The following is a 14,217-nucleotide window of genomic DNA, read 5'->3' as shown; positions in this document are numbered from 1 at the left end:
GCCCTCCCGCCATTAATTAACGGGCCACTTAAGGGCCCTTGAGGCTCTAATTGACGGGGATTTTGCGGTGCCCGTGTGACCTTCAACCTGTCGCACGGGCGCAACAGGCGGGCGGGTAGCAGAAATTTGTATGAACCTCATCCATGAGCGGGAGAAGAGGACTCAGTGGGGTCGCGATTCTACAGATTTAAAACTTATTGTACAAAAGTTACTGAAATTTGCCAGTGTGAGCAGGAGAATTTCAAAACGCATACCAGCTGCTTGGACTGAACTCAAAGCCTTCAGGTCAACACTTCGCAGTGAGGATTTGTTTTGGGGCCTGTAGGTTTCAGGAAGCCTCCCTGAGCCTGGGAATCGGAGCTGAGCTCTCCACTAGAGGCAACTCCTCTGAGGAGGAAGGGAGGGCTAGAAGGGGGAGGAGGCCAGGGGTGTACATTCAGCCTCCAGGGGAGCCACCTTTGGGAGGACAGGCGCAGGCACAAGCGGCACAGGGCCCAGAGGTAGTCTAAGGGAGAAGGGGCCGCAGAAGACGTCATTATCCTGCTGCCAGGGTATACAGACGGCGAAGCAGCTACCTCAATATGACTGAGGTGCAGTGCCAAAGGAGGCTCCAATTGTCCAGGGAGACCATAAAACATAGGAGCAGAAATTAGGCCATTCGGCCCACCAAGTCTGCTCCTCCATTCAATCATACAGTCAACTATATCTGTGAGATGATTGGGCCCGAGATCTCCACTAACTGTGTGGGTGGACACCCCATGCCAGTGGCTCTAAAGGTCACAGCTGCCCTCAACTTCTATGCCTCCAGCGCTTTCCAGGGGTCGGTGGGTGATCTTTGCGGTGTCTCCCAATCAGCTGTCCACACTTGTGTCAAGCAGGTTACAGATGCTCTGTTCAGACGGGCATTTACCTTCATCCACTTCCGCTGGGACCAGGCAAGCCAGACACAGCGAGCCAGAGGCTTCGTGGCCATTGCTGGCTTCCCCCGTGTCCAGGGTGCAATAGGCTGTACACATGTGGCCATCAAGGCGCCAGCAGGTGAGCCCGGTGCCTTCGTCAACAGGAAGGGCTTCCACTCCATGAACGTGCAGATAGTGTGTGATCACAGGATGCTGATTCTACAAGTCTGTGCAAGGTACCCAGGCAGCTCCCACGATGCCTACATCCTCAGACACTCCCAGGTGCCGGGGCTCTTCAGTGCTCCAGCCTGGCTGGATGGATGGCTGCTGGGTGACAAGGGCTATCCCCTCAGCCTCTCCGCCATCCAAGAGCAGAAGCTGAGCAGCGGTACAATAGGAGCCACGGCTCCACAAGGGCTGTGGTGGAGAGAGCCATCAGTCTTCTCAAAATGCACTTCCGATGCCTGGACCATTCCGGGAGCTCACTCCAGTACCCCCCAGATCGAGTGTCCCTGATTGTGGTTGCATGTTGCGCTCTGCACAATCTTGCACTGCAAAGGGGGGACGCTGTGGACAAAGATGTAGACGGAGTGGCTGCGGCTGAACACGATATGTCCAGCGTGAATCCAAGGATGAGCACGTACAGGGAAATGCTGAGGGGCAGACGTTATTTTGCGCGTCGGCAAGCAGGCCCCACCCCCTGCTCACCGATGGCAAAATTCAGCCCATTGTGTCACTGTGGTTCAGTCTATCACTATCTGTGTGTAACCCTAATCTAGTTTGTCACTATAGTTTGTAAGTTCTTATTACACCCTATCCTGCTCAAAGGCAACATTACCGTGAGAATTTCCTGTAAATATTTTTGTGGGAAATCACTATATCATATGAATTTAATTAACAATTTTAATTTAAAAAAATGGTCAATCTATCTGGTCCAACTTTGGAGCCTTGGTTCTGGTGATCCACAGCAGAATGTCGGTTATGCACTGTTGCTATAACAGCATGTCCTTTTATCATTCACTATTGGATCTTCATAGAGTCCAACAGTTAGCCATGTACTGCCACCAAGTTTGGATGCATCTCGCAGTAGTGTTCTGTCTTGCTCAATTTTATTTTGTGTGTCACTTCTTGTCTGTAGCGCGTGGTTGGACGATGAAGAGCATCCCATTGTGAGGCGAATCAACCAACGAATAGGGGACATTACGGGTCTGGAAATGGAGACTGCAGAGTTACTTCAGGTACTCCGTTCAAATCTCTGAAACTGCATTGTAAGGCGGGCAAGGATTAAGAGATGATGGCCTATAAATATTGCTTAGTTATGGGTCTGAAATGGCCACCACACTGTGCACACACCTCTAGCTAAAAGCTCAAGCCTCACCCAAACTTAGGACAATGGGAGAGGAGCTAGCCTCGGCCAACAGCGCTATAGTGCTAGGAAGCCGAGAGGAGCATTGCTGCTCCTTCCAATTCCAATCACTATCACTAGAAGCTCCTATTTCCGCCTCTGTAATGTTAGCCAACTCCACCCCTCCCTCAATTCATCTGCTGCTGTAACTCCTCACCCATGTTTTTGTTACCTCAAGACTTGACCTTCCAATGCACTCCTGGCTGGCCTCCCACATTCTACTCCTTGTAAGCTTGAGATCATCCAAAACTATATTGCTCGTCCCAAGTCCCATACATCTTTCATCAATGTGCTCACTTACCTACACTAGCCCCCCCTTAAGCAACTACTCAATTTTAAAATTCACATCTTTCCATGACCTCGCCTCTCCCTATCTCTGCATATGCCTCCAGCCCTACAGACCTCCGAGATTTCTCCACTGCTCCTATTCTGGCCTCTTAAGCATCCCCAATTTGTAATTGCTCTACCATTGGTTGCAGTGTGTTCAGCTGCCTCAGTCCTAAGCTCTGGAATTCCCTCCATATACTTCTCCGCTTCTCTTCCCCTCTCTCCTCCTTGAAGACACTTCTTAAAACCTACCTCTTAGGCTAAGAGCAGGGTTTTCTGGCCCCGCTTACTGTCCAGTCCCACTGAAAGTCAAAGGACTTTTGGCTGGCCAGCCATACCCACCACGGTGAGCCCTAACACAGGGGGCGCTGGAAAACCCCAGCCTACGTTTTTGACTGGTCATCTGTCCCACAATCTCCCTCATGTGGTTTGATGTCAAATTTTGTTTGATAATGCGCCTGTGAAGCAACTTGGGTCATTTTATTAAGTTAAAGGCCCTATACAAATATAAGTTGTGTGCGGGTACTTACCTAAAATTAAAGGTACCTCTTTTGTTGGAAGCCATTGGTTAGCCCACAGCAAATGCAGGAAAACAGGAGTGGATCATTCACATTTAGCACTGACCAAATTAGGAACTGGTCCTGAACCTCGGCAACTCATTAACATGAAAGGGGTTTAATAATTCGACCTGTATTAGGCAGCAACCACAGACTCCCCGAATATAAAAAAAATGTCCAAGTGCTATGCGGGTCGAAATGTTTGTTATCGAGAATTATCATCTAGTCCCAACAGAAACTTCAGACATTTGTGACGTTTTGAGTGCCACCTGTGGGTAGTTTTGTTTGAAATATGATGGGTGATTGGTTCAAGTTCTGAGGGAGGCAGAAGAAAACTGCTGGCTGCTTTGTCTCCAGGCTTTTTAAAAAATAATTTTCCTTCCATTTGTTGAGAAATTGGCAATTTCTGCCCGGGTAGCATTCCACAAGGGCTAGTCACCTGGTGTCTTGCCCCCATGTGAGGCTGAATAATACGCAGTGAGGCAATGCGCAGCCCACGCACCCAGAAGCGACCGGCATTCAGACTTCTGGGCCCACCACCCAAAGACTCTGAATAAAGTGTCAGTCGCACCAGTTAAGAGTGCCGGGTGGGTTCCAGGCCGCAGACTAAGTATCCTGTCCAGCCGGAGCTGTAGGGCGGGATATCCGGTGTTGGAGCTCGTCGCTATGACCCGTATCACGCTCGTAGTTTAAAGGCTACCCTGGCTTCTTTAGCAGCGCAATGCAGAAATGGACCTCTCTGCCTGAGGTCTCAGGTTCTTAAATCATGAAGTCCATATACATCCACTTCTTCCATAAAGCACTTCCCAGCAGCCCAAGGAAAATGAACAGCCAAGATTTAACTCTGCCCTCAGACAACCCACCATTACAGCCCGCCTGATGAAAAAATGGGAAATACGGCTGGCATAAATCCCACTCTGAAAAGGTTTTATTCCATTCTGCACATACCATGGTAATGGTTTGCCTTTTTAATGAGCACAACTAGCCTATTGGTTTCAACTTGCACAGCACGTGCTGGCTGCAAATTTCCAGGCCTGCCCACTAGCCGCATTACCCCCAGACTGGCGTGATGACGCCAGGAACGCGACCTGATGTCTCTGCGCTCAATAATACGTTGGCGTGTGTGTGTTTCACTCCCATTTTCAGAGCGTATTATTCAGGTCATGGTGAATGGCAAAAGAAGAGGTAGTTGAGGAAAAACGTTTGAATGCAACAGGTTGCAAGATCGGGAATTCAATGTCTGAAATACTGGTGGGAGCAGATTCAGTAGTAGCACTCAAAAGGGAATTGGATAAGCACTTGAAGGTGGAAAATTTTCAGGGCTTTCGGGTGAGAACAGGGGAATGGGATTAATTAACTATTATTTTCAGAAAGCAGGAAGAGACAAGACAGGTCGAATGGCCTCCTTCTCCCCTGTATCGTTCTGATCCTGACTCAAACTGTTCGATTCAGAAAGGGTATCCCAGTCAAGGATGATTCTGTCCTCGCCTGCCATCCACACATGGCACATTTTGCAGCAGAGGTCATCAGATAGTGAGAACAAAACGAGGAAGGCCTGACCAATTACTATGGGGAGGAAAGAAACTTTCAGGACACATTGCTAACAGTGAGACTGAAACAAAAGCATCACCTCTTTTTATATTCATTCATGGGATATGGACTTCGCTGGCTGGGCCAGCACTTATTGTCCTTGAGAAGGTGGTGGTGATCTGCCTTCTTGAACCGCTGCAGTCCACGTGGTGTAGGTACACCCACAGTGCTGTTAGGGAGGGTGTTCCAGGATTTTGACCCAGCAACAATGAAGGAACGGCGATATATTTCCAAGTCGAGATAGTGTGTGGCTTGGAGGGGAACTTCCAGGTGGTGGTGTTCCCATCTACCTGCAGCCCTTGTCCTTCTAGATGGTAATGATCATGGGTTTGGAAGGTGCTGTCCAAAGGGCCTTGGTGAATTCTTGAACCTTGAGAATATGTAATTGGCATTCTCTCAGTCCAAAAGAAGTTATTTTATGCAACTGAGATTGTTTTAGTGCTCACATGATAAGATGTTGGAAAGCTGCTTGTCCTCTGAATATGTGAAGTGGCTAAACCAGCAGTCAGTCAGATGAGTTGTGTGTTTACAAGCCAATGGGTACTTGACCTTGCTGATGCAGCCTTGAATAGAAATTGCCTCTACCAGAGGAATCCTGAATCGAGATATTCCCACAGATAGAATACATTCCCACACACAACAGTGCAACACAGAAAGAGGCTATTTGGCCAACTGTCTCTGTGCCAAGCTCTTTGCAAGAAGTTGGCTTTGTTGAACGTAGGCAGGCTTTCTTATTTCATCCTTCAATATTCAACACACCCAAACAAAGGATTGGCAGAAAACCTATAGGCCACCTTTTAACATGTTTTCGTTGTGAAATGGGGGTTGGGGGCGGAGGCCGGGCAGGGCACACACATGACTAAACTACAAGTGAAGGCAACCACAAGTTCGAAAAACGTTCGCTCAAATAATGTTTTGCGGTCGGAAAGGCTCCTGTTTGTGGTGTGACATTCACACCACAGACGAAATGTGTTTCTGTGTAAGCTGCTGGCTGTGTTGACTCTGAGCACTCCCAAGCCCGACAGCCCCTCACCGGTTTGTCTCTTTGTTGCAGGTGGCCAATTACGGAGTCGGAGGGCAGTATGAGCCTCATTTCGATTTCTCCAGAGTAAGTGGCCATAATAGCCCTTCAGATCTAGAGTTACAGCGTTATTCCTTTAATCAGATATCTGCTCTGGAGTGCAGCTGTGCAGACTCTGAAACCTCAGGCCACGGTTCGAAATCATATCACGGCCCAACGTTTAGAACTCAGTTTGCAATGAATGACCTTTCCAAAATCTAAATCATGGATAAAAATGTGGAACAAAAGTAAATGTTGTCCTTTTTTTTTAAAACCATAGGACACATTTTGTTGAAACTGGATGAAGCTGCGGTTGAAGTAGTGAAACCCATTAGGTTCACGCCACATGGAAGCATTGATTCAACTAATACGTACTATTTGCACTCTGTTTTTACCATATTCATACAACGTCCATTTATTCTCATGTTTTCCTGATGTCAGGAGCCAAAATTTCCAAGTCCTCCTCTTGTTAGCTCAGCTCTGGGTTGCCAACACTCCAGGATTGCCCTGGAGTCATCTGGATGCTGAGGTGAGCAACAGCAGGGAGAAAAGCCAAAGTGGCATAAACAAATTATATGTTTAATTCATTTTTGTCGAATAATTTTTCTCCTTAGTAATAAAAACATTCAAGATGAGGGAAAGAGGAAGTTTGACTGGGCAGGGAAGTTGTGGAGGGGTGGGGGGATGGGGGGTGAGAGGTAATGTGATGAAACCTCCAGGAATATATCCAACCAGAGTTGGTAACCCTTGCAACATATGGTTTGTCACTCTGAGCTTTCCTCACACTGGAAAATAAGAAAAGAAGGTGGCCATTTAGTCCCTCGAGGCTGTACTTCTATTGAATGAGATCATGGCTGACCTAACTCCATATACCCACCTTTGCTCCATATCCCTCAATAGCTTTAGCCAACAAAAAAAATCTATCAATTCGATTTTAATTAACAAATGATCGAGCATCAATTGCCATTTGCAGAAAAGGGTTCTAAACTTCTACCACATTTCATGGATAGAAATGTTTCCTAATTTCACTCCTGTAAGGTCGGGATCTATTTTAAAACGACGCTCCTTAATTGTAGACTTCCTAACCCGGGTGAAAAATTTCCCCCAATCTACCCAATGTATTGGGGGAAAAAAAATCAGATTGCACTGTGAGACGACAATGAAAGAGGTGCCCCTGACCTAGTTGGGCTCCTGCTGCCCAACTTACAGCGAGAAGAGCATTGAATTATTTCCTGTTAACGTACGGCTAATCTCCACACCCTCAGTAAATACAAAATCAAAGAGCACATTGCGATCAGAGTGACATAGCAGTGAGGCCGCTCTGGTCCTGAGAAAGGATAAACAGGTCATAGAGGGAGTGCAGCATAGATTTCCCAGACCACACATGGATAACCTGTTCCCCTTAAAACCATGAAAGCTTTAATCAAATCACCCCTTAACTTGCTTAGTTCCAGGGAATACCACCCTACTTTCTTTTAATCTCAACTTGTAGCTTAACCCTTGGAGTCCAGTTTTATTCTGGTAAATCAGACCCCGGCTAATGAGCAGCATTCAGTCAGGATTTGGTTGAGCTTTTGGGGTCTCACCAGGTGCCAAGGTGGCAGGCCCTGGCATGGGGGTTGGAGGGCTGGTGTTTGAGAGGCCAATTTTGAGGCGGGGGGGGGGTGACAACCTTGGGGGGGAGTAAAACCTTGAGGGGGCCGTCTGCTGGATCCTGCAGGCCCATTAAGGAGGGACATCTCCTCCCCACCCACTGCCGTCAGCCCACAAAGGGAAACCCTGGGCTGGATGCTTGGCATGGGCCCCACCGGTCGCTGGTTAAACCCCAGCAACAGCGGGATGAGGCCTTTAAGTGGGGATTAATTGGCCACTTAAGGGCCTCCATTGGCCAATTGGCAGGCGGGTCGTCTAACGCCAAATCTGCTGCTGGTATAATTGCAGTTCGGTGGCGGGCAGGCTGTCCGCTCGATTGCCCCCGCCTTCAAACCCGCCAGCATGGGGGTGTAAAATACAGCCCCAAAGTTCAGAATGAGCGTATGACGAATCGATCAGTAAGATTAGATTTTAGAATGAGAGACCTTGGATTAGTGCGATCAGCAAGAAGAGAATGTGAATTGACAGGCCATATAAGAGCAGCGATAGTAAGAGAAGCCATTGAATCACATGTCATATGAACATTGGAATAATACCCTCAGTCCCATCCAGCCTGTCTCACACAATTTCATTGCCTGTACATCACAATACTGTTTAAGACTCTACCTGAAACCATGTGATCTCATTGTCGAGGCGACAAACTCAGGAAACTCAGGAAAATTTGGCGAAAAATCATCTAGTAAACTCCTCTGACTCCCTTAGGTGACTGTAACCAGTCAACTAATCAAGATGCAGGAAACATTTACGAGAATGGTCACAGGGGTGAGGGATTTCAGTTACAGGGATAGATTGAGAAGTTGGGCTATCCTCCTTGGAGAAGAGAAGGTTGAGAGGAGATTTGTTAGAGGGATTTAAAATCCACGAGGATTTTAGACAGAGAAGATAGAGAGAAACTGCTTCCATTGGTGAAAGGTTTGAGACCAGACTACACCCATTTAAAGTGAATGGCAAAAGAGCCAAAGTGAATTGAGGAGAAACCTTTTTTATGCAGCAAGTAGTTAGGATCTGGAGTGCACTGCCCGAGAGTGTGGTGAAGGCAGATACACGCATGGCTTTCAAAAGAGGATTGGATGAGCATCTGAAGGGAGAAATTGTGTAGAGCTATAGGGAAAGGAGCAGGGTGGGGAGCGGAATTAGTTAAATTGCTCTCGCAGACAGCTGGCATGATCTCGATGGGTCAGTTGGCCTCCTTCTGTGCTGTAACCCTTCCCTGATTCTAGGAGATCACTTTGATCCCTGATGCTATGCAGTACCAACCTTTTGTATGAAGTGATCTCTCCGCCCCAACCAGAAACAGGACTAGATTTTGCTTGGAGGGATTCACTGAATCGGCGTTCACCATGTGAGTCAATAATCTGTTCCACCTGTCCACTGTTCTATGGGAAATACATGTATAAGTGGAGTAAGAGGGTGAAATGGTGGGGCCTGTGTGAGAGACAGAAGAGCTCAGAATGGATAAGCTCCGTATGAATAAAATCAGGAGGAGGGCAAGTGAAGGGCATTAGTTGATTCAATAAGTGGTTAGTTGCAGCTCAGTTTTAATGGATTTCACTACCACTTATGTCCAGTTCCAACAATAGCTCAACTGTTAAAAACGATCTCATAACTTCACTATTGGGCCTTTCATGGAACCTCTTCATTTGGACTTCCTGCTGTAGTGAAAAAAAAAACTAAAGTAGCAGATGTGTGCCTGTTGAATACAAGTCCTATTCAGTGTGGTCAAGAGCTGGGCAGGGAGAAACATTCTTTAAACAGTTAAAGAGACAAAACCAAAATATTCTTAAAAAGACAAATGAAAGAAATGTGGCCATCAATTTGAGTTTATCATTCAATTAGGATTTTGCCTCTTTTTGCATCTTTTAATTCAGCCAGTAGTTCCTAGAGGCAGAAACCTTTCAGCTTTTTTTAGTAAGAAAGGCATTTTATTGTCCCATTCCTTATGTCTGGAGTAGCAAAAGTAAGGGACAATAAATATGAACTAATCATTGTAATCACTTAAAACTACCTCCTCGCCATAAGGAGCAAGTTGGATTCTGCTTGGCATCCTGAATTCTTGACACACTCCTTGATAGTGAATGAAGCGTTCATTTATCCACAGTGAGCTTTGTCGAGTTTATCAGAGTTTTGTCCTATGCAAGTCTTCTTTTGGACTTATTATAGGACTTAGGCCATTAAGAAACTTGAATGACAATTGTAGTGCAACAATTTCCCCCTACCCCCCAACAAAAGCAGCCATGCTACTCTCTTGTGTGGTACTTTTGTAATATTTGGTACACTGCCTTTTAAATACACCTGTTACTGCTGAATGCAGTCCTACCTGGCTGAAATTTCCTGCTGATAGATCTGGAAAGAACCCAAAGATCTAACAGTGCTGACTTCGCCAAATAATTTCCTGATGCTATTTGTTGATCTGATATTAATTGAGAACCTATTGACAGAATTGAATCTGAATACCATCATGCTCTGTCTTTTACAAAGCCCCCAGTCTAAATGGTTTGTTTCGTTGTCACAGTTAATATCGTCTGTTGTTGCCGATTAAGATGAGAGAGATTAATGTTGTTCAGCTGTGCTGGTAATGTAATCTAACTGCTTCCCAAATTGAAATGCATCATTTGAGAATTAAATATGGTATTGACTGTTCCAGTCTCACAGGAGGCTTCTAATCTCCCAATCTCTAAACCATCAAATGAAACTTCCTAAGCATTTTTTCTTGATTTCTGTGATGGCTATTTAAATGGATATTGGGACATTAAACTAGCTCTGTTATGTTTAACTTATCATAAGGATGTTATAAATCAAGAAAGCTGTGGTTCTGTATGTGTCCCAGTCCATAACAAATTCTAGGAAATTCTGTCCATGTAGGATTCCCTGAATTTTATGAGAAATCTCCAGAGATCTAGAAAATGAACTGCTCATATTTAAGACTGTTATTCCATTGCATCTGCGTCCAGGCAGTGCCTGGAAGTTGTAAGGGGAACAGTTTCTTTCCTTGGCCCGGTTGCCTTGACAGACTGAATGGAATAACCTTGAAAGGAGTTTTGCACAAACTAATCAGCTGTCTTCTCCAGTGTCAAGGTATGATTGAATAGTAATTTAAAACTGTATGTTAAATCTTTAACCCCCTCCAGTCCAGCTACCTGTCATCAGCTGAAGGGTGTTGGCCTATGCTTCTTAGTAGATGGTTGAATAAAAGCGGGGGTTGTGATGGGCTGGCATGTCATTGACCATGACTTTAACCATTCTGCAAATGGAAGAGAGGAAAATCTATTAAAACACTCAAATTCCGGTCAACAAAACAAATATGTTAAGCCTGATTTGCGCCAGTAGAACAACCATCAGCTATGGTTCATAGCCATGCCTGAGTGACGCTCACTTTGAAATAGAGGACTCCAAAGCCTTCAGCAGTCATCTCACTGGTTCCCTATTGCTGTGATGTGGCTGTTGAGTCTCACGATATTGAATCATTGTGTAATTCCATTGCCTATTTACATTCATCGATTAACCCATTCACCAGCACAAATCCACAAGAAAGTTGGAATAAAATGTCTTCCTTGAGAGAATATTTATTGGAAAAATTCAGATTGAGTCCACTCAGGTTTCCATCTTTGGTAACGCTGTGTTCATTCCTAATTATCCTTTGGTTTCTTGCAACAATCCTAAACCAAAATGTCCTTTTGTGCAAGGTGAGGAATATCCATTTGTCTGCATTCAGTCAATGTCAATTGAGACCTGTTCAAAATTAGTAAAGCAGAACTTCAAGTACAACTTTTTGCTGGGACTTGTGTGGTGAAAGCAGCCAATGAGGATTTGAAGCCTTAACAGGAAGACATCTAGGATAAACTTGTTTTTTAAAATAAAATCTGTTGCAGCGCCCTTTCGACAGCAATCTTGCGACGCTGGGGAATAGACTAGCCACCTTTCTAAATTATGTAAGTACCCATGAGTGGTCGTCCATGGTGCGTGCTCTTGCTGTGCGTGTATTCATTCTCATTTCATTTTATAGAAAGATGAACCTGATGCTTTCAAAGAATTAGGCACTGGGAATCGTCTTGCCACTTTTTTAAACTATGTAAGTATGTGTGATGATCATTTGGGTAGGAGGTACACTTAATAACCAAATGAATCACCAGGTAAGCCGATCCCATCGTTCTGGGGTGTCCAGTGTATCTTTGTGGCTTCTTGTGCTCATCAACATGAGAGGAGTCGAAGAGGAGGGAAGACGTTCCTGTTATTGCGCTTAGACCTATTGGATCAGTTGGATGCAGTGCAAGGAGGGAAAGCCGGCACATCCGTAAGGATGCCTAGTCATTCAAAAGGAACAAAAAATTGACCATGCTGCATTTACATGCATGTGATTCTTTTCACACTGTTTTACTGTAAGCACTGTGCAGTAAGCAATCTAATGCGGGCGTCTCAACAGCTGGAACATCTAGTAATAGTACCAAATACTTCCTGGATGTGGATTGTAGGGTTACTACATTCCTCTAGCCAGCTATCCAAAGCCCAAAATGTGACATGTCCATTTGAACAATTTTTACATTTGTACGGCGCTCCTCTCATTTCAGAGTGCTTTACAAAATGGGACAGATAAACACCAAGCTGAACTTGAAGGAATATAGGGCATGAGGCCAAAGACACTTTTGAAGAGACAGGTTTCTAAGAAGCGTTTGATGGCACAGGGAAAGGTAGTAAGGGAAGGCAGTTCCTGAGGTAGTGAAGCAGTGAGAGCAAGCAATGACATGGCACAAGCGAAGATTCTACACGTAGGCTGGAGTGAATTTGTCCCAACACCATCTATCTGTATAATCTCTGAGTTGGGAGTTAATAGTGTCAAAACTTTAGAGTTATCATGAGGTAACAGAATGATATAGAACTCAACAGTACAGAAAGAAGCCATCATTCCCCTTCAGACTTTCTGAAGAAGAGATCCACTTTGTTCTATTTCAAATAACCTTTCCAAATTGGGTCAGATGTTTGCCTGAGACCCTCATGGTGACCTTACCTTGATAATTTCCCATGAGCAGTGCCTGCACGGGTTCACAGCTTACAAACCAACAACAGCAATAACGGATCTGAAATTTCCGCTTCCAGCAGCCTAGACCCAAGTTTTAATGGATTCCAGCTCCGGCCAGCGGAGGCAGAGTAAATGGACCTCCGTTTCTGACGGGCTTCCAATTAGTTCAGCAGGAACTGGCAGCACGCTGTAAGGTGGGGGAAAACAGGAAGAGCAACACTCAGGTCACTGGTCTCCATTTGAGGATTGCCCCTCTGCCCTTAACCCGTCGCACTTTATCCAGCATCATAAAATCATGAGCTGTCAGAAAGGAACCATTCTGTTTGGCCTGCATCTTGAGGGGTTTTAGTACAGCTATAATGTTAATCAAATAACTGATTGTCATGATTAGTATCAAAGCACGGATATATATTGGTATTAATAAATAATGAATGGTGTGAGTGGTTCACCTCCTGAATGCAGGCTTCCAAGCGTCCATTATCAGTGGAAAGGATATTAATAATTCAATAAATAAACTTCGAATCTTTCCTGGCTCCCTGTTCTCTGCAGGATTTTACTTTTAGCAGGAAAATGTTCTGTATTAACGTTAAAAAGTGGTTTGCTGATGCTGGAATATTGGCTGTTTAGTTGGTCACACAGAAATATGCACATCTACACAAATGTTTAGTCAGAATCGCCCCTGCCTGTCTATAACCCAGTCCATCATTTAGAATGGCCCAAAACAGCACTGTGTACAATATCCCAAAGCACAGGGAGCTGCCGTCAGTTAACATAGCATTTCACTTTCTTTTGCCTTTAGCTGGTTTTACTGTTGTTGGTTTGGTAAGATCGCCCTGGTTTATTGAATTGCCAATGTGCCACTGCTTTGGGTTCCTTCGGTATACCGTGGGAACCTTATCCATATTGCAGGGCCAACTGAAGAGTGAATTAAAGGGCTTCCTAGCATTTTCAAAGTCGGAAAGGTGGAAGAAAAGATCTGCAGTGCAAAAGCTTTCTGAAACTTCAAACCACTCCTCAGTGGCATGCTGAAGGGGAAAGGAAGAGGCATTATCCCAGAAGATGGAGAACTAACCATGCTTTTGTATTTGATGCTTGGATCACAGGAATGTGACCTCCGTGTACTGATCTGCCACATTTACATTGCTTAAACATTGCCTTTTCCTCAATGGCAGAATTGCAGGCCTGTTAAAATAGTTCTGGCAATGTATACTTGGAGTGCCCTCACATGGCTCTCCCACACACTGAACTACAGAAGCATAAATATAGAAGTGCCTTATGACAACTTGATCACTGAACTCAGATCCATGTGGTCAGGCTGATTGCAGTTACCCCATCCCCGGCCCATGATAAGGAATGTACTTTTTGATTGTAGCCTCTGCACATGTACCGTGTCTTGAAGACATCTGATGCGCTGAGCCGCCATCCCAGAGTATGCTGCTATTAATCAGTGGCAGGTAGAATCAAGGAAGCAGTAACAATTCCAGTAAAAATTTACATCCTCTAAAATGAGCCCACATAAAACCTACTGCAGAGATCAGGACTGGACCTTGATGCTGGCAAATAGAATCTCTCTTTAGACCTACGCATGCAAGTTACTTGTTTCTCACTAAGAAAACATATGCCAAATGGTGTAGTAATGATTATTTAGTGTGTGCTGTCCAATTTCTTTCAATTCTTGTAAGTTTGGACAATCCAGCTGCACCCTTTGTGCA

At 45.1% G+C, this 14,217-nt stretch overlaps 1 protein-coding gene across 6 annotated transcripts in view; it reads left to right on the top strand.

Moving 5' to 3' along the window:
• p4ha2 (procollagen-proline, 2-oxoglutarate 4-dioxygenase (proline 4-hydroxylase), alpha polypeptide 2) overlaps positions 1–14,217 on the top strand; it is a 111,769-nt gene that overhangs the window by 84,653 nt on the left and 12,899 nt on the right. For 3 of the 6 annotated variants that reach the window (XM_078551107.1, XM_078551111.1, XM_078551106.1), the window contains exons 10-13: positions 2,038–2,137; positions 5,833–5,886; positions 11,361–11,420; positions 11,495–11,560. In XM_078551107.1, the coding sequence (XP_078407233.1) occupies positions 2,038–2,137; positions 5,833–5,886; positions 11,361–11,420; positions 11,495–11,560 (280 nt within the window). The remainder of the gene's footprint in view (positions 1–2,037; positions 2,138–5,832; positions 5,887–11,360; positions 11,421–11,494; positions 11,561–14,217) is intronic. The other 3 variants (XM_078551108.1, XM_078551109.1, XM_078551110.1) reach the window with 2 other exon arrangements.

Source organism: Cetorhinus maximus, chromosome 10 (genome assembly GCF_964194155.1).
Source record: "Cetorhinus maximus chromosome 10, sCetMax3.hap1.1, whole genome shotgun sequence".
Classification (NCBI taxonomy): Eukaryota; Metazoa; Chordata; class Chondrichthyes; order Lamniformes; family Cetorhinidae; genus Cetorhinus; species Cetorhinus maximus.
This window is presented reverse-complemented; position numbering and strand designations above follow the sequence as displayed.